Source organism: Hyalella azteca, unplaced genomic scaffold, assembly GCF_000764305.2.
Source record: "Hyalella azteca isolate HAZT.00-mixed unplaced genomic scaffold, Hazt_2.0.2 contig10646, whole genome shotgun sequence".
Classification (NCBI taxonomy): domain Eukaryota; kingdom Metazoa; phylum Arthropoda; class Malacostraca; order Amphipoda; family Hyalellidae; genus Hyalella; species Hyalella azteca.
Window position 1 is genome coordinate 92,939 of NW_025940676.1, and position 22,679 is coordinate 115,617.

The 22,679-nt window shown below is 39.8% G+C and overlaps 2 protein-coding genes across 2 annotated transcripts in view; one reads left to right on the forward strand and one right to left on the reverse strand.

The window, feature by feature from the left end:
• The window catches only part of LOC108676694 (acyl-coenzyme A oxidase 3, peroxisomal), a 53,231-nt gene that overhangs the window by 28,873 nt on the left and 1,679 nt on the right, over positions 1-22,679 (reverse strand). The window contains exon 3 of the mRNA XM_018164821.2: positions 22,193-22,400. Within this exon, the coding sequence (XP_018020310.2) occupies positions 22,193-22,400 (208 nt within the window). The remainder of the gene's footprint in view (positions 1-22,192; positions 22,401-22,679) is intronic.
• On the forward strand, positions 220-14,334 carry LOC125178537 (protein wings apart-like). The gene is made up of 2 exons (XM_047882519.1): positions 220-1,402; positions 13,779-14,334. The coding sequence occupies exons 1-2, from the start codon at positions 220-222 to the stop codon at positions 14,072-14,074; spliced, it is 1,479 nt and encodes a 492-aa protein (XP_047738475.1). The 3' UTR covers positions 14,075-14,334.

Genomic DNA, 22,679 nt, shown 5'->3' on the forward strand with positions numbered 1-22,679 from the left:
TAAGGAGGCATAAGACTGGGAGGTCTATACTTTGCCATTTAACGGTGCTCGGAATGTATGCATCCCTCCTCTCCGCCTACGTACTCCACTATCGGTCCACTTTCACGAACGATGACTCTCCTCTGTCTCCAGTGTTCTGTACCATGACTTCCAGCCTCACTGAAGCTCGACCTTTAATGGTGAGCACGGTAGGACTGATCACCATTCACCAATAAAGTCATGGTAAACTACGCCGAAGTTACAGACCAGCCCCGGTTCACGCTGCGAAAGAATCGCAAGCTAGTGGTGTCTGTAACGAAAGACATGCCAGACCAGAGTCCCGTACTAAACAGTGAAATGGCTTTAGTTATGGGGCACACGTATGATACTCAAAACACGTTCTACACGGTGGGTACTATGGACGGCCGTATTGACCGAGTCACGAGTCACATCTGGCAGAAGGTTTACAGTAGAGAAAGCTATCGCACTCCATTCGAACGCTCCCACATTGTTGGCGCCAACTTAGTGCCTGGGGCAAATATACCTGCTCATGACGACACCGACGTCATAATCATGAAAGATATTGAAGCCGCCCGAGCTGCTAGGCGTGCTAAATTAGCTTTAGCTCGCAAAGGACGCTCGAGGCCTTCCGACGCACTCTCAGAAGAAGACGAGTCAGAAGAAGAAGACGAAGAAGACGAACCTGACGCGGCTGCGCAGGCCGCGCAGAGTGAGTTAGATCTGCCAATTGACCTTCCCACGGATGAAGAAGAAGAAGATCCTGATGACCCCAATGCCTCCAGCAACTGTTCTCTCCTTGCACCGCCTCCAGCAACTGTTGGCAAAGGCAAAAGCGGGGGCAAACATAAGACTAAGAAGTCTATGAAGAAAAAGACAGCGCCCACTGGCACCTCAACGGATCCCGCTAGGACTTCTGAACCTTCACCGGTCGTGGCTCCTGCGACTCCATCTGTGGCTCCTGCGACTCCATCTGTGAAAGGCTCTCATTTACGAAAGTGGCTCCTTACGTTTCCATCTGTGAAAGGCTCAAACATCTCAGTGGCTCCTGCGACTCCATCTGTGGAAGGCTCAAACATCTCAGTGGCTCCAGCGACTCCATCTGTGGAAGGCTCAAACATCTCAGTGGCTCCTGCGACTCCATCTGTGGAAGGCTCAAACAACATCTCAGTGGCTCCTGCGACTCCATCTGTGGAAGGCTCAAACATCTCAGTGGCTCCTGCGACTCCATCTGTGGAAGGCTCAAACATCTCACTGGCTCCTGCGACTCCATCTGTGGATGGCTCTGGCTCAAACATCTCACTGGCTCCTGCGACTCCATCTGTGGAAGGCTCAATCATCTCACTGGCTCCTGCGACTCCATCTGTGGATGGATCTGGATCGATGATGTCAGTGGATTCTGCAAGTCCTTCGGACCATGGTAGAGATGGGAATGAAAGCGTCCTTGAGCCTGTGTCAACCCCAGCATCTAAAGAGGCAACCCAGAAAGAGTTGCACGTTGCCAAGAAACTATGCAACACTAACAGTAGGATACTAAGTAGACTGATGAAGACCCATAAAGAAATTTTCATGAAAGAAGTATTCAATGCGACAACTGTTCCATTGATCTTTCCATTTCTGATGGCTCCATTTAACAGTGAAGTTGAATTCATAGTCGTGTTGGTTAAGGCTCTCCAAGATTCGGGTGCTATTAGAGTGAAATAATATGTTCCTAATGTTCCCAATGTGCCTCATGAAATAATAGTGATTCATAATAATGATCTTATCCTTATAATGATTCATAATCCTTATAAGAATGATTCCTAATGTTCTTGTTCCAGCAGTTGTGCTAAAGGAAAATAATATGTTCCATATACTTTATTCATGTTCTGTATCAATTTCTTGAAATAATGATTCCTAATGATTTTTCCTAATAATAATGATTCATAATGTTCTTCCAGCCGTTATTGCGAAGGGAAAGTAATATATATGTTCTTTATACTTGATTCATGTTATGTTCATTCATTCTTGATTCATTTTATGTTCATTCATTCTTGATTCATTTCATGTTCATTCATTCTTGATTCATTTAATGTTCATTCATTCTTTTATGTTCATTCATTCGTGATTCATTTCATGTTCATTCATTCTTGATTCATTTAATGTTCATTCATTCTTTTATGTTCATTCATTCTTTTATGTTCATTCATTTTTGATTCATTTTTTTGAAAGTTTGTAACAGGATTTATTTCGAATAAACTTTTAAAATGTACATGTTTTGTCATTAATCTCCTTAACATACTGAAGTTTGAGCTTGATTGAAGTTTAACTACTGGTTTTTCAAAAAGTTGAATGTAAAATGAACTTAACGATCTGTGGAGGGAAGCTGTTATGAAATTTATGAACATCATGGTATTCTTTCCCTACACAGTACCCTATGAGGTTCGAAACCTGTCATTACAGGTCAAAACCTGTCTTTACAGGTCTTACTTTTAATGAACCTTGATGAATAACTAAGTCATTTTTTAAGATAGAAGCATGAACTTGGTCTGGTTGGATGCGCCTCAAGCTCCCATTTCGTATATTGGCAACGGAATTTGGCTCCCCAAATTCCCCAAATATCTCCCCAGATTCTCAAATGACAACCTTGGACGCATCTTACCAGAAGAAAGTAATATTCTGCCTTTTAATGTGACTGAGCTATTCGTCCAAGTGCAAAACCTGTAATTACAGGTTTTGAACCTGTCCTTACAGGTTTCGAACCTCATTGGTTAATGTGGCGGGCACGATGACCAACAAGTGCGTTTGAGGGGAAAGCATGAATCTTGATGAATAACTAAGTCAGTTTTAAAGATAGACGCATGAACTTGGTCTCGTTGGATGCGCCTCAAGCTCCCATTTTGTAAATTGGCAACGGGATTTGGCTAGGTGCGAAAACGAAGAAGTTATTCAATATAATGTGATTTTTCTAAATAACTTTGGAACTATCGAAGTTTTTTGCACCAAAATTCTACCAACATGTCTTTAAATCCTAATACATAGAATTACGTGCTGCAATGCTTCATTCGAGATGAAATGATGAAAAACATATGTCTACATCGTAACTATTTGCTAAAGTCGAAGCACGTTCCCAGATTCTCAAATGACAACCTTAGACGCATCTCACCAGAAGAAAGTAATACTCTGCCTTTTAATGCGACTGAGCTATTCGTCCAAGTGCAAAACCTGTCTTGACAGGTTCGAAAGCTATCTTTACAGGTTTCGACCCTTATGGGGTACCGAGAGGGGAACGATGACCACCAAGTGCGTTTGTTGGGAAAACATGAGTCTTGATTAATAACTCGTATGCTTTCCAGCCGATTGCTTTCAAACGTTAATATGTTATTGTCCACGTTATTCCGGTCATTTTGATACCTGACTCGTTACAGTGCAAGAATAATTGCGGTTTGGGCACACTTTTGTACCGAAGCTGAGGGTCTAGTAAACTGATATACAACTTTACCTCATTTTTTGGACCAAGTTTGAAACCCTCGAAATATTTTTGCTGAATATCAACCCAATTTCAGTTTAACACTAAAATACAACAAAATGCTTCAAATTAAACCCATTTCAAGGGGGATTCATACCCAATATCACCCTATATCGGGCATCCCATTGATATGCACAAAATCAAATTTCATGATTTTTCGCATGTTCCCCATGATGTGCGCATGCTCTTCTCGAATACTTGACGCGTTCTAGAGTAAAATTGTTCCATAGATTCCTAAGTTATCACCTTATAGCGGCCAACAACCTGTGATGAACGCGCTCAAAAATTTCAAGCCATGTCATGTCGGTCCCGACTAAATATGAAAAAAATGGGTCAAAACTCTTTGGATACACTTAAGGAAGCTTTGAACAAGTCTATTGGTAATTATAAGGCATTTTTATGCGCTCTGGCGGCGTCAGAATTGAATAATAGTCAAAATTTGAAAAACTCCTATTTTGCTCCTAAGTATTTCATTTTGGTCCTAAAATGATCGCCATGTCAAGTTTACCAACACACTGAAGTTTGAGCTTGATTGAAGTATAACTACTAGTGTTTTCAAAAAGTTGAAAGTAAAATGAGCCTCACGATCTGTGGAGGGAACTTCCGGCTTATCGAGCGTGGCTCCCAGCCGACATCGATGTGACATAGGTTCATTCTTCCCTTCCCGTACCAGCACCAGGGTCGAAACCTGTCATCACAGGTCAAAAGCGGTGATGACAGGTCGAAAGCTGTGATGAAATTTTAGGTGCTTTGGTTCCCTTCTGAGATATTACCAGTCCCTCCTCAAATGAACCTCATGGTATTCTTTCCCTCCACAGTACCCCATGAGGTTCGAAACCTGTCATTACTGGTCGAAACCTATCTTTACAGGTCTTACTTTCAATGAACCTTGTTGAATAACTAAGTCAGTTTTAAAGATAGAAGCATGAACTTGGTCTCGTTGGATGCGCCTCGAGCTGCCATTTGGTAAACTGGCAACGGGATTTGGCTACATCCACAAACAAAAAAGTTATTCAATAGAATGTCATTTATATGAATAACTTTGCAACTATTCAAGATTTATGCACCAAAATTCTACCAACATGTCTTTAAATGCTAATAAATAGAATTATGTGCTCAAATACTGCAATTTCGGGTAAAATCATGAAAAACGGCTATTAAACTCCTAAAATATTGCAAAAGTCCAACCCCGTTCCCAGATTCTCAAATAACAACCTCTGACGCATCTTACTATAAGAAACTGATATTCTGCCTCTAAATGTGACTGAGCTATTCGTCCAAGTGCAAAACCTGTCTTGACAGGTTCGAAAGCTGTCTTTACAGGTTTCGACCCTTATGGGGTACCGAGAAGGGAACGATGACCACCAAGTGCGTTTGTTGGGAAAACATGAATCTTGATTAATAACTCGTGTGCTTTCAAGCCGATTGCTTTCAAACGTTAATATGTTATTGTCTACGTTATTCCGGTCATTTTGATACCTGACTCGTTACAGTGCAAGAATAATTGCGGTTTGGGCACACTTTTGTACCGAAGCTGAGGGTCTAGTAAACTGATATACAACTTTACCTCATTTTTTTTGACCAAGTTTGAAACCCTCGAAATATTTTTGCTGAATGTCAACCCAATTTCAGTTTAACAATAAAATACATCAAAATGCTTCAAATTAAACCCATTTCAAGGGGATTCTTGCCAAATATCTCCCCATATTAGGCAAAACATATTTTTGCTCAATATCAAGCCAATTTCACTTTAACACTAAAAAACATCAAAATGCTTCAAATTAAACCCATTTCAAGGGGATTCTTGCCAAATATCTCTCCATATTAGGCAAAACATATTTTTGCTCAATATCAAGTCAATTTCACTTTAAAACTAAAAAACATCAAAATGCTTCAACTTAAAACCATTTCAAGGGATATTCATGCCTAATATCACCCAAAATCAGGATAAAGGAGATGAACTATACCTAGCTTGGACCTAACCTGCGAGGACTTTCACGCGCGCCGTGGATCGAGTCCCCTCTGTGAAAGGAGGCTAGTAATTCCCATAGACTTTTCCGGCAGTACATTTTCGGATAAGGGTGGTCTCTCTGATATGCGGCGCTGTGAGAGAACTTAGACTTAGCGGTCGCTGATATGAGCTGTGAGAGAACGTAGACTTTCGAGCATGGATGGTCACTGACATGCGCTGTGACACACCGTACAATTCCGGTTGTCTTGCAGTGGCAGAATCTCATAATATAACGACAAGAAAATTTATATATGTTCTAGATAAATATCCAACCGAATACTATTTATCAGCCTTTAAAGTCGATTATTGATCGCCACAAGTCGATACACAAGTTGTTTCAATGATAGAAATACTTAGATACACTTTTACACATGACTCTAATATCTTCCCTTCAACTATGCACCCGGACCGCGAGGGTCATTGCTGACGGGAATATAGGTTCACACCTGTAATGCAGACTTCCCTTCCTGCCCTTCATAGGTTCACCACCTGTCGTCACAGGTCCTATAATCTTCTCACCTATAGGGTCGAAACCTGTCTTGACAGGTCAAAATCGCCGGAGGGAATTTCCCTCCAAGGGCAAGGGAACGCTTTCTGCTAGGTGCGAAAGGTTGACTTTTAATCAACTTACAGCAAAGGGACTTATACCATTTGAAAGAGCTCTTCAAGACAACTACATCACGTGTCACGCACCCTCTAAATCTTTCGATTTAAAAAGTTATTAAAGATTAAACTCATAGGGTCGTCTGTGAAGGGAATTCGCAATATCCCGGCGCTATAAACCCTCAGTAAAACTCTTACCAGTGAAGAACCTTATGGACCTAGCAGAGCGCAACACTTAGGTGTAGGAAAGGTTAGATGCAGTATGACCATGCTTGACTTGAAGCAGGCTTTAGCGGTGACTGTGGACCTGGTCACCGGTTAAGTGGCCATGTGCGCAAGTGACTTTTAAGACATTTATGCCATCTAGCGTGCCGACCAACAGAACGGTATATGAACTAAAGTGTTTAGTTGGTTAAAGTTGACCTCCGGCAGGCGCTTCACATAAGCACAAGTAAAAGGAGGATCTGAAACCCCAGCCAGATGCCAGCACGCGATGACAGTCTTGATACAGCAGAAAAATATGATTATAAAATATATGATTCAGCAGAAAATATTCCACTTGGCCACTAATTCTGAACCGTTATTATGTCGGCCGAGCGTTTGGTCCTTGCAGGTCTGCTCTGGTAGAATAAATTAATTACTTTCTAAATGATTACTCAGTATTCGATCCCTCCCATGTTGTGTATCGCCATTCATTGTAAGGAAAAAATACTGGGATATCAGCATGAATTGAGCTTATATTTTCTTAATATTGAGTTAGGTGCTCAGTTCAGAACGTGCCTAATAGAGGAGCAAGTCGTTTATCCACAGTCTCAACTGATGATCATAGTTTGAAGCTCGTAAATTATACGAAGTCTCGAACGAATAACTCATTCGACTAATGCCAGCAAAAAACGTTTTAATAATACATATTAAAATTGGAATTTCGATGAATTGAGATGCGCGGGTTATTCACGAATCATTTGATGGTATCCATCCCGTATGAAACGTTTTACGAAAGAACCGAAGATTTATTATTTAAAAATAAAACTTAAAGGTAACTTCATTTGACACGACTCAATATGACCCGTGTGATTAATATTATTTAATAGATTCAAAAAGGCATAAGGTTTTCTTCTTAGTGAAACTATTATTTTTTTTTTCAAAATTCTTCCCATCTACGATCGAATGGAATCATCGTCGCCCGATTCCTAAATAATTCAGACTATTGACATGATTGCACATATTAATAAATTCTCGTTGCGAATAAAGGGCAGTAACCGCTGAGACCACGTCCAGAAGGCCCTGTTTTTTTTAAATATACCATGTCGTCAGAAGGATGAAGAAAACACCTTGTACAATGTAAAATTGTTCTATATTTTTGTCATTTGAAGCATATCATTGATGTTTTGAATCATAGTATGCTTGGATGAGGAAAATTTACAGGATAAGAATAAGGAAAACAAAAGGATGAAGTAGACCGGACATTCTTTGGAATTAGAGATTTATAGAAGCTTCATCGTTTGCAGGGAGCAGTTGCTTATTGACGGTTGTCAACGCATGGTAAGTCGGTGTACTCCGTTGTTTGATCGAGATGTTCTCGAAGCTCTAAAGAGGTCTATAGTATAAAATTTCCCAGCAAAGAAAACGTCTAAATACATAACTCGAACCTAATGCCTTGTATATAAAAATAATACCATCAATCGAGTGAAGATGGAGACAAATTACGTCGTGACTTGCAATGCAATTGAACAAATTATGGTTATTTAATTTCTCGAGAATTAATAGACATGATTTGCAAACGTGAGTGCAGCATATATACCGCTCAAAAACAAAGAAAAGTGTAATAAATAAACTTCCGTTCCCTTAAAATATTCAATAAAACTATGAAAACTAAATTCGATTAACTGATAATTGATTCAGAAACAAGAATGGCGTTTCAGATCTGAATAAATTCTACCATCTACAAATTATTTAATATTGTTCGTTACATTTACTCCGCTTGCCTCATTATATCCATCAAGATTTTTCAAAATGCTCCTTCGGGGCGTTTGACTGTTATGCAGAAGCTAGAGTTATAAAAACTTTCGAGTACAAATTGTTTCATTTCTTATGGAATTTACGGGGCGTATTTTAAGCACAAACGCTTAAATTATTACAATTTTCGCCTCTGCCTAATAAGATACGCAGAGCAGTTACGCTGTCATACTCGTAAAAGATAATACCTAATGGTCTATAATAAGATAAATGATAGGGCATATATGGCAAATGATCGAGTGACGTAGACATTAGAGTGCCGTGAACATTGTGTTCATGCAGTAACATGCAACACTTCGAACATGCAGTAACATGCAAAACTTCGAACAATCTGATAGAATCTGAGTCACGAATAGCCTGAACTTGATATCATGTTTAAAATATTGTTTCCACTTTTAAAACGTTTCCATACTAACCTGTTTTAATAGGAAAATCATATCGACACCAACTTCATATTAACACTCCAAACCCCCCATCAAAATGAATCTAATATCCTTGGGTATTATCGAGGTGACTGAAACCTTCGAACATCAGTCTCTTGGGAGGTTTTTGTTAACAGACACTCCGGGCGTCCTTTTGAAATTTTGCATATTGCATCGAAAGCTAAGGCGGCTACTGTGGCAGAGGTGACAACGACCTCCGAGACAGCGACAGCAAGACGACTTCGGCAGTTACGGTGGCAACGATTGGTGACTCAGTGATAACAATGGCAAAGTCAGCGATGACGTTGGAAGAGGTGATAATGAAGAGAGAGTTAAGATAATGTCGAAAACAAGCTGCGACTTGTTGTACTGCGAAGTCGGCGTAGCGACTTGTTGGAAGAAGTAACAATGCGTTATATGTTATAAAAGAAAAGCTACATTAACAACCTTTTACAGGTATCACATTCCTTCTCGACTATTTCATCACTAGTTCCAAGATAAGTAACTTCCCAGTTTTGACCATGCTTACCTTTGAATTGGCAAATCAATAGATTTCTATCACTTTCCCACTCAGCGATCTTTTCGAGATAATCATTTATACTACTAAATAACTTAAAATAAGTATCATGGAAGTTACATCTTCACTGGTTGGTCACAGAAAACTCAAAGAGATATTTCACTGAGATAGATCGGTCACTTATTAGTTTCCCACTATTAAAATCAAAAAGTGTTTTTAAAAATATCGAGTACGATCCCGTATTTTTGATTAATAATGTGAATATCATACATTAGCAAACGTTGTAGAAAATTTAAATTATAGAGTGTGTCAGCGATGTTCTGACGCCAGCGGAGCAGCAATAATTTCTTTCTTAGTTCAGTATGCATTCATGGCACTTCTCTTGGCATCCGTCCTGCTCACCTGGGCATTTCTTTAAATAAATTTTGTGAGAAGCTAAAAAAGAAAACTGGCAAGTTGGAAACCCGACGTACGTCTGGGGCCATTCGTCTTCTTTCTGGCCACTCGACGCGCCAAGTATAACGTCTAATTACATCTACGTCAACCGTTTCCATTTTGTTTCAATATTTTTAAGCGTTCAATATGAATAATTTCCAGACGAAGTGTTCCTCTCGCGTAAAATAAATCCCCTTCACAGTTATTCTGATAGCGATTATGGACTGACGAAATTCACAGAGCTTGACTAACAGTAAAGAAGAGATTGAAGACATAACATCAACCAAACATATGACTTCTGAACCTTCTTTCTTTGTCTCGAGCAACTCACTCATCACCTCCATCATCATCGCAGTCATCACCCTCATCGTCGTTCCATAAAAAATTTTTATCACGGAAACAAATAAAAATCGTAACGCAGGTATATGGAGAGTTGGTATCATATTCTTTTTATTAATAATCTATTAATCAAATGGGAACTCCTGATCCCTCCTTAAAGCCCGCCTATTAAGTCCTGAATAATTCTTCCTATTCCCGTTCAACCCTAACCCAACGCCGTACCTTGTCCGTGCCAATTCTCGGTCCATAAGAAATGCAACAATTCTTTTGAGTACGCTTTTATTGTTCAGAACACTACAAATGTTTAAGTGTCTTCAGAATTTTTTTATGTGCATAGTTCACCATTGCTTCAAATCTAAAGCTTTATGTTTCTATTAGGAAAAAAATACTATAGGTCATCTTGGTCACCGCGTTTGAATTTACACGCTCGAAATAATCATAATGATTCATGCGACTGTGGTTAAGAAGGCTACATAGTTCATACCTGCATTATTCTTTCAGCTTATGGTTTTATCGCTACTCAAGCTGCAGCTAGTTACGATTTTCACAAGCACTTAATAAATTTGTGCACTAGATTTACAATTTAATATTAATTTCTAATTAAAAATTAGAATTTTAACATTATCTAATTAGTAATTTTTTCGCATGTCACAAGTTGTAGAATATTCTATCTTAGCAATCAATATTGCTTGAAACAGCTAATTTCAAAAAATTTTATATCCATGATTAATCATTTTCAAAATAACTTACCAATTTCAATCTGTCATCACTGATTCATAACGGTTTCATACCAGACCATACGAATGAATGTCCTAAAGATTGTTAATAATTGCTCGGTGCTCATTTTGGCATCCTGAATCGCATTAGTTCTAACGTCGGTAGCGAAAATGAGTTGAAATACCTAATTAATTTGTACTTTAGCAGATACATTCACATTCGCAGATACTTGGAGCGTCTATTTTCATTTTGATCATCTCCATGGCGACGATGATCGAGGCCAGGGTGCCAACGGCGGTAACGATAAAAGATGTGGATAGGACGACCAATGCAGCGGCAACAACGGTGACGACGAGAACTGAGGCAGCAGCGGCGTTGTTGATGACGGCAGCAACTACAACGGAGGCGGCGACAAAGCTCGATGCGTCGGCGCAAATTGTTGAGAGCGAGCGTCAAACGGTGTGAAATTATTTGCAAATCATCTATCGTAATACGAAATATAACAAAATTTAAATGAAAAATATGCAAAATAAACTTGGTAATCACTTGGATCAAATAATTTATGACCATAAATAGTCGTTATTCGGATAGCACACCATTGAAATGTTCATCAGCAATGTTGTACGAGCAGAACGGTTTACTTAAGTAATATTGGCCTAAATTTTGTAGAAGCTCGACTGTTCGGCTTAGCGACGAAGGCAACTACCGTGTTAATAGCTTTGTCTACTGCTACCTCCACCAAGACCTGCATAGTGGGTGAGTACCGTTAACAACGCTCTCTAGCCGTCACCTCATTCAAGTCCAGCATTGTTAGTGAGTACCGCCACACCACCAGGACCTGCATTGTCGGTGCGTACTTTCACTAACGCTGTCCACCGCCACACCACCAGGACCTGCATTGTCGGTGCGTACCTTCACTAACGCTGTCCACCGCCACACCACCAGGACCTGCATTGTCGCTGCGTACCTTCACTAACGCTGTCCACCGGCACCTTAACAAAAACATTCATTTCAGGTGGTTTCCGCCATTAGCTTTCATAACCAAAACCTTTTTAAGTCCACATTTTTGTTATATTTGAATATATCATTTGTTAAAAATTATAATGGTTTATAGCTACTTAGTTTCCCAAAGAACAGTTAATGCTCAGCTCATAACACAATTTCTGTTTCAATTATTTCTCGGATTGTACCATTGAACCAAGACTCATGCATGCAGTATTACATCATCAACATTGTATTGCGGGAAGAGATTTGTCTCAGAAAATTATTACTGCACAAATATACCAAAACATCACAGACGATTGAGTGAGGACGAAGGACAAGGGAAGTTTTTTTTGATGAGGTGAATGTTCCAATATTCTTTTCAGACTTGGAATATGAATATTCTTATTGCATATGAACATTCATATTTAGGGACTGGGATTTTTGCATAATTTGAGTGCCGTACATGGACCATAAGCTTCTTGTCATGTGTAGGGAATTGTCAATAAGAAATTCTCTCGAGTTGTTCTTATAGTAATGAATAACTAGCAACCTAGATTTTAACCTTTATGGAAGGTATAACTTTTGAAATATCTGCAAAATTAAAGCAGAATGACTAAATGCCTGCGGTAAACAAGTTAGAGGAAGCCAGTTATTGGAGGTTTTTATTTCCAATTTGGACTGTTGATCCACACAAGGCATAGAAACTGTTAACGACATTTTTTTTTAATGCTAAAACAGACTCTAGTCGCAAATTTTCTCAAGTAAACGCATCCATGAATGTCGTTATACTACTCAGAATTAAAATTTTGCTCATTTCAGTTCAAAAGAGGCTACATTTCAGGGTTTAGAGACCAGTGAATAGTGAGTTAGAGCCTAACAGTCCATTACGGTAATAATTGAATTTTTAAGGGCTACTTTTCTGTAGTGCGAGGTCCCGGTAATTTGTGTAAACGCAAACGCCGTTACTTGGAAATTCAACGAGCTCTGCCGACTGAGGAGAAGTTTACCGGAGACGTCGAGCTCTCCGGCTCCATGATGGACTCAAGTCGTCCGGACGAAAAAATCGCTGACAAGTCCTCCCGCGGGTTTTTGACTTTCTGGAAAGCATCCACTTCAACGTTTGTGCTGACATCCAACGTCACCAGCTTCGTTCGAATAGGGAGATTCATCCAAATCTTCATTGGTTTAGGGTGCAGAGCCACCCTCTGCATACACAACTAAATGCATTATGAAAAAATACATATCTATTGCACTTTAATATGTTACTCGACCCCAAATAATTGAAAGATTCCTTGATGGCTTACTTATATCGCTAAGAGAGAATGAACTTCAAGTGAAGTTCACTCTTTACCGTGCATGATCCATATTAAAGTAAATATATTCATAAAATGATTTCGGTAAGATCCTATTACCATAGCCGAAAATGGTAACACTAAGCCAAATTAGTCATGTAAACACATAACATTTAAATTAATTGCAGAGAAATTTGAAATGAAGTTGACCAAAATATCCTCATTGCCTAATAAAGCACTTTTCAAGCTTCGTCTGTAACATCCAGACGAGTATTTTCTGTCGACGTATATCAAAAGCAATGGATTAAATGTAAATATTCGATTATAAATAACTTCTACATCAAGCTAAGAAATACAACTATAAAAATTGATGCGATTTAACTACTGCTAGTGAAATAGTTTGACAATTAACTGAAAATCGCTTAAATTCCTTGGTGAATTCGAAATATGAACAATTCGTAGCCTAATGCATTGTGGAATATTAAAATTTATAAATGAATAAGCCGAGCTTTTAATTAAGAGATTCATCTATGCATATGGTAAGTTGTTGTTCTCTTCGGGAGAAAATACTTACTCTATCGTATTCAACGCTGTTTCAGTACAATAATGCATCAAACTGAGAGCAAGCTTAGCTAATACACATTGAGTGTGTCTTTCTGAGGCTCCTAAGTTTTTTCAATGTCCATCATATTCATTCATTCTACGTATAACTTCACCGAAATGTAGAGAAGAGCACTCGTCGTGTACCTTATCTCTGACTTTAATCCGAAATTACCCGTAATCGTGTCAGGTTCAAATTTTGTTATTGCGGTGCCACCAGAAAAAAGTGGAAAAGAACGAGAGGAGGCGGGGGGTGGCCAGCGAAGAAGGTGAATTGAAGAGTACCATAGAAGATGAAAAAATAAGGCGCATTGCGCATGATTTGGTTGGACTGCAAGTAGTTCGGACCATGGTAGAGATGGCAATGAAAGCGTCCTTGAGCCTGTGTCAACCCCAGCAACTAGAGAGGCAACCCAGAAAGAGTTGCACGTTGCCAAGAAACTATACAACACTAACAGTAGGATACTAAGTAGACTGGTGAGCACCCATAAAGAAATTTACATGAAAGGATTCAATGCGACAACTGTTCCATTGATCTTTCCATTTCTGATGGCTCCATTTAACAGTGATGTTGAATTCATAGTCGTGTTGGTTAAGGCTCTCCAAGCTTCGGGTGCTATTAGAGTGAAATAATATGTTCCTAATGTGCCTCATGAAATAATAGTGATTCATCCTAATGATCTTATCCTTATAATGATTCATAATGTTCTTGTTCCAGCCGTTGTGCTAAAGGAAAATAATAAGTTCCATATACTTTATTCATGTTCTGTCTCAATTTCTTGAAATGATGATTCCTAATGATTTTGATTCCTAATGATTTTTTTCCTAATAATAATGATTCATAATGTTCTTCCAGCCGTTATTGCGAAGGGAAAGTAATATATATGTTTTTTATACTTGATTCATTTTATGTTCATTCATTCTTGATTCATTTTATGTTCATTCATTCTTTTATGTTCATTCATTCTTGATTCATTTAATGTTCATTCATTCTTTTATGTTCATTCATTCATGATTCATTTAATGTTCATTCATTCTTGATTCATCTTTTAAAGTTTGTAACAGGATTTATTTCGAATAAACTTTTAAAATGTACATGTTTTGTCATTAATCTCCTTAATAAACTGAAGTTTGAGCTTGATTGAATTTTAACTACTGGTTTTTCAAAAAGTTGAATGTAAAATGAACGTAACGATCTGTGGAGGAAAGCTGTTATGGAATTTTATGAACCTCATGGTATTCTTTCCCTCCACAGTACCCTATGAGGTTCGAAACCTGTCATTACAGGTCGAAAGCTGTCAAGATAGGTCTTACTTTTAATGAACCTTGATGAATAACTAAGTCATTTTTGAAGATAGAAGCATGAACTTGGTCTCGTTGGATGCGCCTCAGGCTCCCATTTCGTAAATTGGCAACGGAATTTGGCTACATCCAAAAACGAAAAAGTTATTCAATAAAATGTCGTTTATATGAGTAACTCTAGATTATAGATTTATGCACCAAAATTCTACCAGCATGTCTTTAAATCCTAATAAATAGAATTATGTGCTGAAATACTGAAATTTCGGGTAAAATCACGAAAAACGGATATAAAACTCATAAAATATTGCAAAAGTCGAACACGGTTCCCAGATTCTCAAATGACAACCTTGGACGCATCTTACCAAAATAAAGTAATATTCTGCCTTTTAATGTGACTGAGCTATTCGTACAAGTGTAAAACCTGTAATTACAGGTTTTGAACCTGTCATGACAGGTTTCGAACCTCATGGGGTAATGTGGCGGGAACGATGACCCCCAAGTGCGTTTGAGGGGAAAACATGAATCTTGATGAATAACTAAGTCAGTTTTAAAGATAGAAGCATGAACTTGGTCTCGTTGGATGCGCCTCGAGCTCCCATTTTGTAAATTGGCAACGGGATTTGGCTAGGTGCGAAAACGAAAAAGTTATTCAATATAATGTGATTTTTCTAAATAACTTTGTAACTATCGCAGATTTTTGCACCAAAATTCTACCAACATGTCTTTAACTCCTAATAAATAGAATTACGTGCTGCAATGCTTCATTCGAGGTGAAATGATGAAAAACATATGTCTACATCATAACTATTTGCTAAAGTCGAAGCACGTTCCCAGATTCACAAATGACAACCTTGGTAGCATCTTACCAAAAGAAAGTAATACTCTGCCTTTTAATGCGACTGAGCTATTCGTCCAAGTGCAAAACCTGTCTTGACAGGTTCTGAACCTGTCTGTAACGAGTCTATGCACTAACTGCCCTCTGGGCACTCCACGATACCTTGATTGGGTCGTATGTTTGCTTCTATGAGCCCTGCCTGTCTGCTTAAATTCACGGTTTGAACTCATGACGTGTTCAACCAACCCGGTCCCGATTTTGCCGTCGGCACAATATCAGCCACTTCAAGACGATGTTCTGGCTTTGGAGGAGTCATCTCACATACAAGGATTTTTCATAGAAGCTCAAACTTTTCAACTGAGAAAACTTGTCACACACCGCTCGTGTGCATCCAGGCAGTGTGAAAGCTGCCACGTGCTTAATGACCTAATGATCTCTGCCCAGCACAGGCAGGAGGACGAACTAGTAGCACCTACATCCACGCCGAGGTCTTCATTCCAAAACTTGAGGCTGCGAACACTAAACAGAAATTAATGTCTTACACTAGTCAGAGCCTCGCAGAGATATTCATCCATCCTGATTCTCTCAAGGTATTAATTCTATAACGTTGCATGGATACCATCACTTTTCATAAACCTTAAATTTCTCATCTCATTTGCACACCTTCAATTACGTGTAACTTTGGATTTTATAGTAGAAATCCATATCGCAGCTTAAACTAATTGATTGCATCTACAACAGAGGCTGGTTTTGAGGGAAGTAGTAACCTTGTTGAAACGCTCCTTTTGAAAAAAAAAAAAACATTGTAGAGATTCTATTTTTGGATGACTCTACCGTGTATGCAATAACCTGTGCTGAAAATTATGACAGTAAAGGCTACTTGTCGGATGAGATTCAAGTTCAATCGGCTCTAAGATATTTCTCCATTGAGTGTCCAAATTTCCCTAACCAACAAATAACCTGCCTATTACATCATCTGGGATCATTCTTTTATCATTGTGTTACCTGCAAAGGCTTTGAAGCAAGAAGGAAAACTTGATGCTTCCATGAAAAAATTCCCTCATGATAGGTATGCTTACTTAAACGATTGGCAAGAAAGTATTTCTGCTCATTTAAAAAAAAAATTAAATTTCAGGAAACAAATATTTCCATAAATGTAAATATAGATGGGATTCCTTTATTTGAAGATTCCAGACGTTTTCATGCGTATCCCATTCTATCGCAGTTGTGCATCACGGATGCTTCAAAAATAATTTGTGTATTAGTGTACCTCTCTGAATCTGGAAATGAAAATAAAATGCCTGATATAAACAATTTTCTTGAAGATTTAGTTGAAATTTCTCAAATATTTGTGAAGGATAAGGATTGGCAATTGCTGAAATGCACATTGAAGTTGGTATTCAAGCCTCTGTTTTTGACGCTCCAGCTCGTTGCGAATTGAAAATAATCAAGAAACATAACTCGTATGGAGGCTGTGAACGTTGCATTGAAGAAAGTTTGTATGCTGGTGGTCATGTATTACTCCCTGATATAAGTTCTCCCATAAGAATTGAGGATTTTTAGTACCCGAGTAATGCCAACCCTAGGCAAAGAACCCGAGAACAGCCAGTAACCGCGAAGCCCAGTCAAAACTGCAATTAGATTAGCACTAAAAGGTTAGTAAAATTTTGCCTCTTTCACAACTTCTTACTCGACCGCATATATAAATGTCTAATTAATCCCATCAGTGACGTCCTTATGCCTATTTAAGTCAAGCTTTACTCCTCCTAAAACATTCTGAAGCCCCCTCTCAAAAAAGTTATCCCAATTGAGAGGAGGGCACCAATGCTCACATTGTTGCCCCGAATTTAACATCAGACGAGCCTGATGGCAGGCACTCCAGGCCTTATCCGAACGGTGGCTTGCAAGAGCTCTTCGCGGGTCCACCGCATTCAACGCCTCCAGAATTGATTGTGGTTGAATCTGCTGAGGCACAGCCATGTGCTTCCGAATTTAGTGCGAGTCTACGTGAAAACTTCATTATAATTTACAAATATAACTAATTTTTTACGGATGATCATCGTATGGAAACATTGAAAAAAATTTGTAGAGTTTGATCTCACTTTGAATCAATACATATCTTATAATCAACACTAAGCTCGATTTACAATTTAAAAAATAATTCTTCAGTTTAACGAAGAATCCAAGAAAATATTGCCTGTGTCAATTGCGGATTGTCGAAGCATAGATTTTCAATTAGGTCATCATTTTTGTGAGCCTGCATTAATATCACGGCTGCTTGGATCATGTGTTCATTTATAATATAATCCTGTGGTAATTCGCGTGATGAGGTAGAATAAACTTTAGCTTTCACGTAATGTGTAACGCTGGGCAAACTGAAAACCGGTGCACTGAATTATTATTTATCCTTTTTCTTCCGGTCGGCTTAGCCAACATAATACGGGGCTTCATCGAGCGCTTCTCGTTGAGGATTAATTCGGCATGAAAGGGTGTTTTTTCTTCATTCAAGGAAATTTTTTATAATAATGTCCTGCAATCTAGTTCACGACACATTGTTTTAAAAGCTTTTTATTATACATCATATAGTTTTCTGAGCTTCACTTTCACACAATTGTGACCTATGTAGAACTTTTTGATTATTCATAAGCTTTTTTTCCTATGGAATTTTTTTGTGATCAAGCACTACCTCTACTATAGTAATTACCGTTTCGACGCTAAGGGTGAAATTTCTTTACCTTTGTATTACTGCATCACTCAAAATAAGTAAGCTCCCGATTTCACCTAACCGAAACTAAAAACTATACGTCTTCCTAATAAATGTCACGTCTGCTGTGCATTCATTTATTGTACATTGTTTAATATACGTGAAAGAAGAAAATTAATTTCCTGGATTATAGACACCCATTTCGTTTATATTCTTGTATATGCGACTACAGATCATTGAGCGGTCGAACAGTTCCTACCCGTTACCCTCTACCATACATCCGAGACATTGCATCGTCACTCGCGGTGAGCACAATCTTCAGCAGTAGTAGTTTAATGGTTTGCTAGCGCTTCAGCTATCAAACAATTTTGCACCGGAGGACAAAATATAACATCGTCAGCGAGGCGGAAGGTCTTAATTGTTCAAAATCTCCAATAACACCCACAAGGGGCGGGAGATCTCAGATGTCCACCCCGCTGAAGCTGGCATGAAAGAAGCAGCATTAGCATCTCAATGAGACGAAGTGACAAGGAGGGACAGGTGAAAAGCAACAGAAATTAAGACACTTACCTTCATAATAAGAAATTACGACACACGCCTTTATAATAACTAACCCCACAACTGAGACCTGCAGTCAGACACAGCGAGCTCAGCGGTGGGTCGCTCAGGAACAAACCCACTAGGAGCGCGAAATCCCATAGGACTTCCGATGAACAAAAACACCTATCAGTAGTCTCCCTGAGGGGGCAATCTTCAGCAAAATTGATCTGCTCCGGGCATACAATCCAATTTACGAAGCAGACATCCCGAAGACAGCAATCACAACTCCTTGCTGCCTTTTTTGATTTGTTCGCATGCCTTTCGAACTACGCAAACAAAATGCCGCTCTGACGTTTCAGCGCTTCCAATACCAAGTTTTAACTAATCACCTGCGACGTTTGTAGCAATTGTTACGTTGCAGGATTAGTTATTCTAAATATTACTTACGGAAGTCTTTCACGTCTAAGTTTCATATGCATTGCATTTTTTAATAAAATCTACAGAAGGAAGTGGAGCCACGAATCAATTGGACTAGTGTGTATAACTAGGGATAAAATTGCACAGGAGTGTGGGAATAGTCAACTCACCATCAGCTTTCAAAACCACCAAACAGAAACGCAGGAGCTTGCGTCGTTCGACAACCTTAATCGTCAAAAGCCATATACTGTAATCCCTTATCAGTGAGCAATCATGAACCATTACATTACTTGCTGCACTAAGCACTTTCGTTAAGTGTTAACATTTAGATTGGAGTTATTTCATCAAGCGGCAGTCGCGCGTTTTCAATATGGCGGGAGAGCTCTAGTCACGCTGTTCGACAAGTAATCTATATAATCCACGCTCACGCTGGGGTGAGTTCAAACATTAGAGGTGGAAATGAATGCAGCTAATTTGCAATAAGTCAGAAATATACCAGATTAAGGCAATAATACCAGATCAAAAATATCAATACCAGACACCGTCTCAAAATACCAAATTTGTGAAATCTGGTAAGAAATAATACCAGTTGTCAACGCTGGTCTTATGTTGGACAGGTGCACAGCTCACTGCCGCCGCGCGGAGCAGCTCACTCGGTTGTTAAAGTTTATACGTAGTTAGCTAAATGAACTACCTAGATATTATAGAGCAAAATAGCTAAATTATTATTGATCCAACACTAAGAATGAATCTCAGGTTTAAGAGTATCTCGACAGACAAGGCTGTGAGATTTGTGGTTATTTTTTTTCCCGGAAGTTATTAGAAATCAAGGGCGTTTTCCTGCAAACCCAGCACGATTAGGATTAAGCTAGGGGCCTCCCCTGTGCTTATCCGTACCTTGACGATGTAATGACTATTGATAGGCAGTTTCAACATTCAAACTCAATATTAACACCTTGAAGCCATTTTGAACGATTCGAATAATTCAACACTTCCAACGGCCTGTCCAACACCGTTATTTGAAGTCATGAGTCATGACTGAAAGGGCCATGCAGTAAGACCCACAAACGAGAGAGCGAGTAAAAAAGTACATCGCTAATTGGACAAGCGCTTTACTCATCTAAGTGGGTAATACAGACCTGCTCGTTCGTCTCAGTGCAGCGTAATTTAGCGAACTGTCGCGCTAAAAAAAATGGACACTTCGTCGATATTACGGTGATGATACGCGGGCGCCCGTTCCAATCATCTGGAGATTGATCTATTTCAATGCGCCGGCAGTACGTCTTGGATTTTTGACTACAGGGTAGGTGAAGTACATGCTGAGTTGCGTGCGGCCGGAGTAGGTTAGGACCGTTAGGTACAGGTTAAAATGCGCTCGACAATGGTAGGTTAGATACAAGACAAACTGCAAGCTTCCAAGCAGGAAGCTAGGCTCAATTTGAAATGCGTACGTGGCATTTTCAGTAAAACATGACAGGCTCGAGCTGCTACAAGACAGTGAGATAGGTTAGTGATGTTCATTCTTCACCTTAAGCGCCCCCATACACTAACGCATCTGGCTCGCAAGTCCGGCTAGCTAATTCTGACTAGCGAATCTGATTCGGTGATATTCCACCACACACCTATATACTCTTTTGCTCGCAACGCTCAGTGGTGAAGATTAGTCCGGCGAGGCAAGTTGCAGCTGCTGCCATCGTGGCCATACCGTCTTGTTGAATGAGCTCCGGACAGTGAAAAAGCCACAGAGGAAAAAATCTATGTGACCTATGGCTAGTCAATGGACGAAGATGCAGTCAATATGAATTTGCTAATTCATATTGCATAGATGCAGTCAATATGAATTTGCTAATTTGATAGTCATTTTGCAACGATAAGCAAAATGACTATCAAAATTATTCAAGGATTATTTATTTTCTTAACAAAGTAACGGTCTGCATTGGGAACTTTTTCTCGCGTAATTCGAAAGAGATATTCCCTTGCTTTATCGCTTTGTAATTTATTCGAATATTCTGCGCGACGGACCTTCCACAAGCACGGCTAATTGCGGTACTCTTCAATAAACTTGCTTCGAAAGTCGGCTCGTGAATAGCTTGGAGTCCGCCATGACTGCACACGCCCTACTAGCTTGGCGTCTGCATAGCAACTGAACTCGAGCCGTCACCCCGCCAGCCGAGCCACACAGCAAGCAGAGGGAGCCGTGGCTCAGCTGGGTCGCCAGCCGGAGACCACCACTGCCCAGGATGTAATGGACTATCATAATTCCTGTCCTCCGGAACGTAGCCTTCAACACTTCAAGCCGTCCGTATCTAAGCCGTGGGTCAAACCAGCCCTCGGTCGAACGGCCACTCGTCGAAGGACGATAAATTTTGGAACAGAACTTTGCTATCTGAAACCTAACCTTAGATACGGTGAACGTAAAAGTACGTAATTTAACGATGCCCGGAAGTCATATTCGATCCGCGGCCTGGTGGTGCACGGCAGGTTTTATGCCAGGCCGGAGGTGGACAAAACCTAGTGGTTCACGGCTGATTGGTGGATGTCCGGAGAGATCCAAGGCGTTCGATTCAGGGCTCGTTGGTGCACAAAATCGGTGGTGCACGGCTGCGCTCCCGCTCAGCTCGCCTTTAGTTTGTCCATCTCGGTTCGTTCGGCGCCATACTTGGGGGGTTTTGAGGTTAGCCGAGTTAGACTCGCGAGTCGAACTCCATGGTGTAAGGGGCCCTTTAACGTCAGGGGTGATTCACTAACGTAAAATCGGCAGGCGTCGGGTATCAACAGTAAAATGCGCATAGGTGGTCATACGTTTTAAACATTGGCTAATAAAAATGCTACCCAGCGGGAACTAGTCTGTAGGACTTTTAAACATGCCAACGTCACCTAGACGTTAATTTTAATAGTTGAATTGGATGTCCAGTAAAACCACGAAGGGGCTATATAAAAGTAAGTGGCCCACCTGCACTGTCATTTTTGTAGTCATGGCTGGGTCGATGATGGCGGCAAGCTCGTGGGCGGCGAAGATCCTAAGCGGATTGTTCCTGAAGTCGAGCACTGAGATGAAGCCCGCGTCGCAGATGAGCTTGAGCCTCTTCAGCGCCACCTCGCGCTCCTCCGCCAGCGGGATGTTGTAGCGCGGCTTCATCACCTCATCGCTCATGAAGCTCCTGCAGCGCAAGCCAATGTTTCCTCATCATTACTAATGTTATAAAATGATGAAAATCAATTCACGTTGAAGGTTATGTGACGTCAAATGATATTTTGAGTTCTCATCTTACCTACAGGTTAGAATACAAGCTTGAAGGAATCAAAAGTTGGAAAGTATTCCAGTGCAACGAAATCTCGATAAACGCCGACACAGCATATCAGGATACACTTTAACCATGAAATTATGGAATTGACAGAGTAACAGCAAACGCAGCGTTATGAGTGCGCATCTTCCATTA

What these genes read in the sequence shown, in the direction of transcription:
- LOC125178537 (XM_047882519.1), top strand. Translation starts at nt 220, where the DNA reads ATGGTAAACTACGCCGAAGTTACAGACCAGCCCCGGTTCACGCTGCGA. An exon ending in GATGTCAGTGGATTCTGCAA is followed by an intron (nt 1,403 to 13,778) that starts GTCCTTCGGACC and finishes GTTGGACTGCAA; the next exon opens with GTAGTTCGGACCATGGTAGA.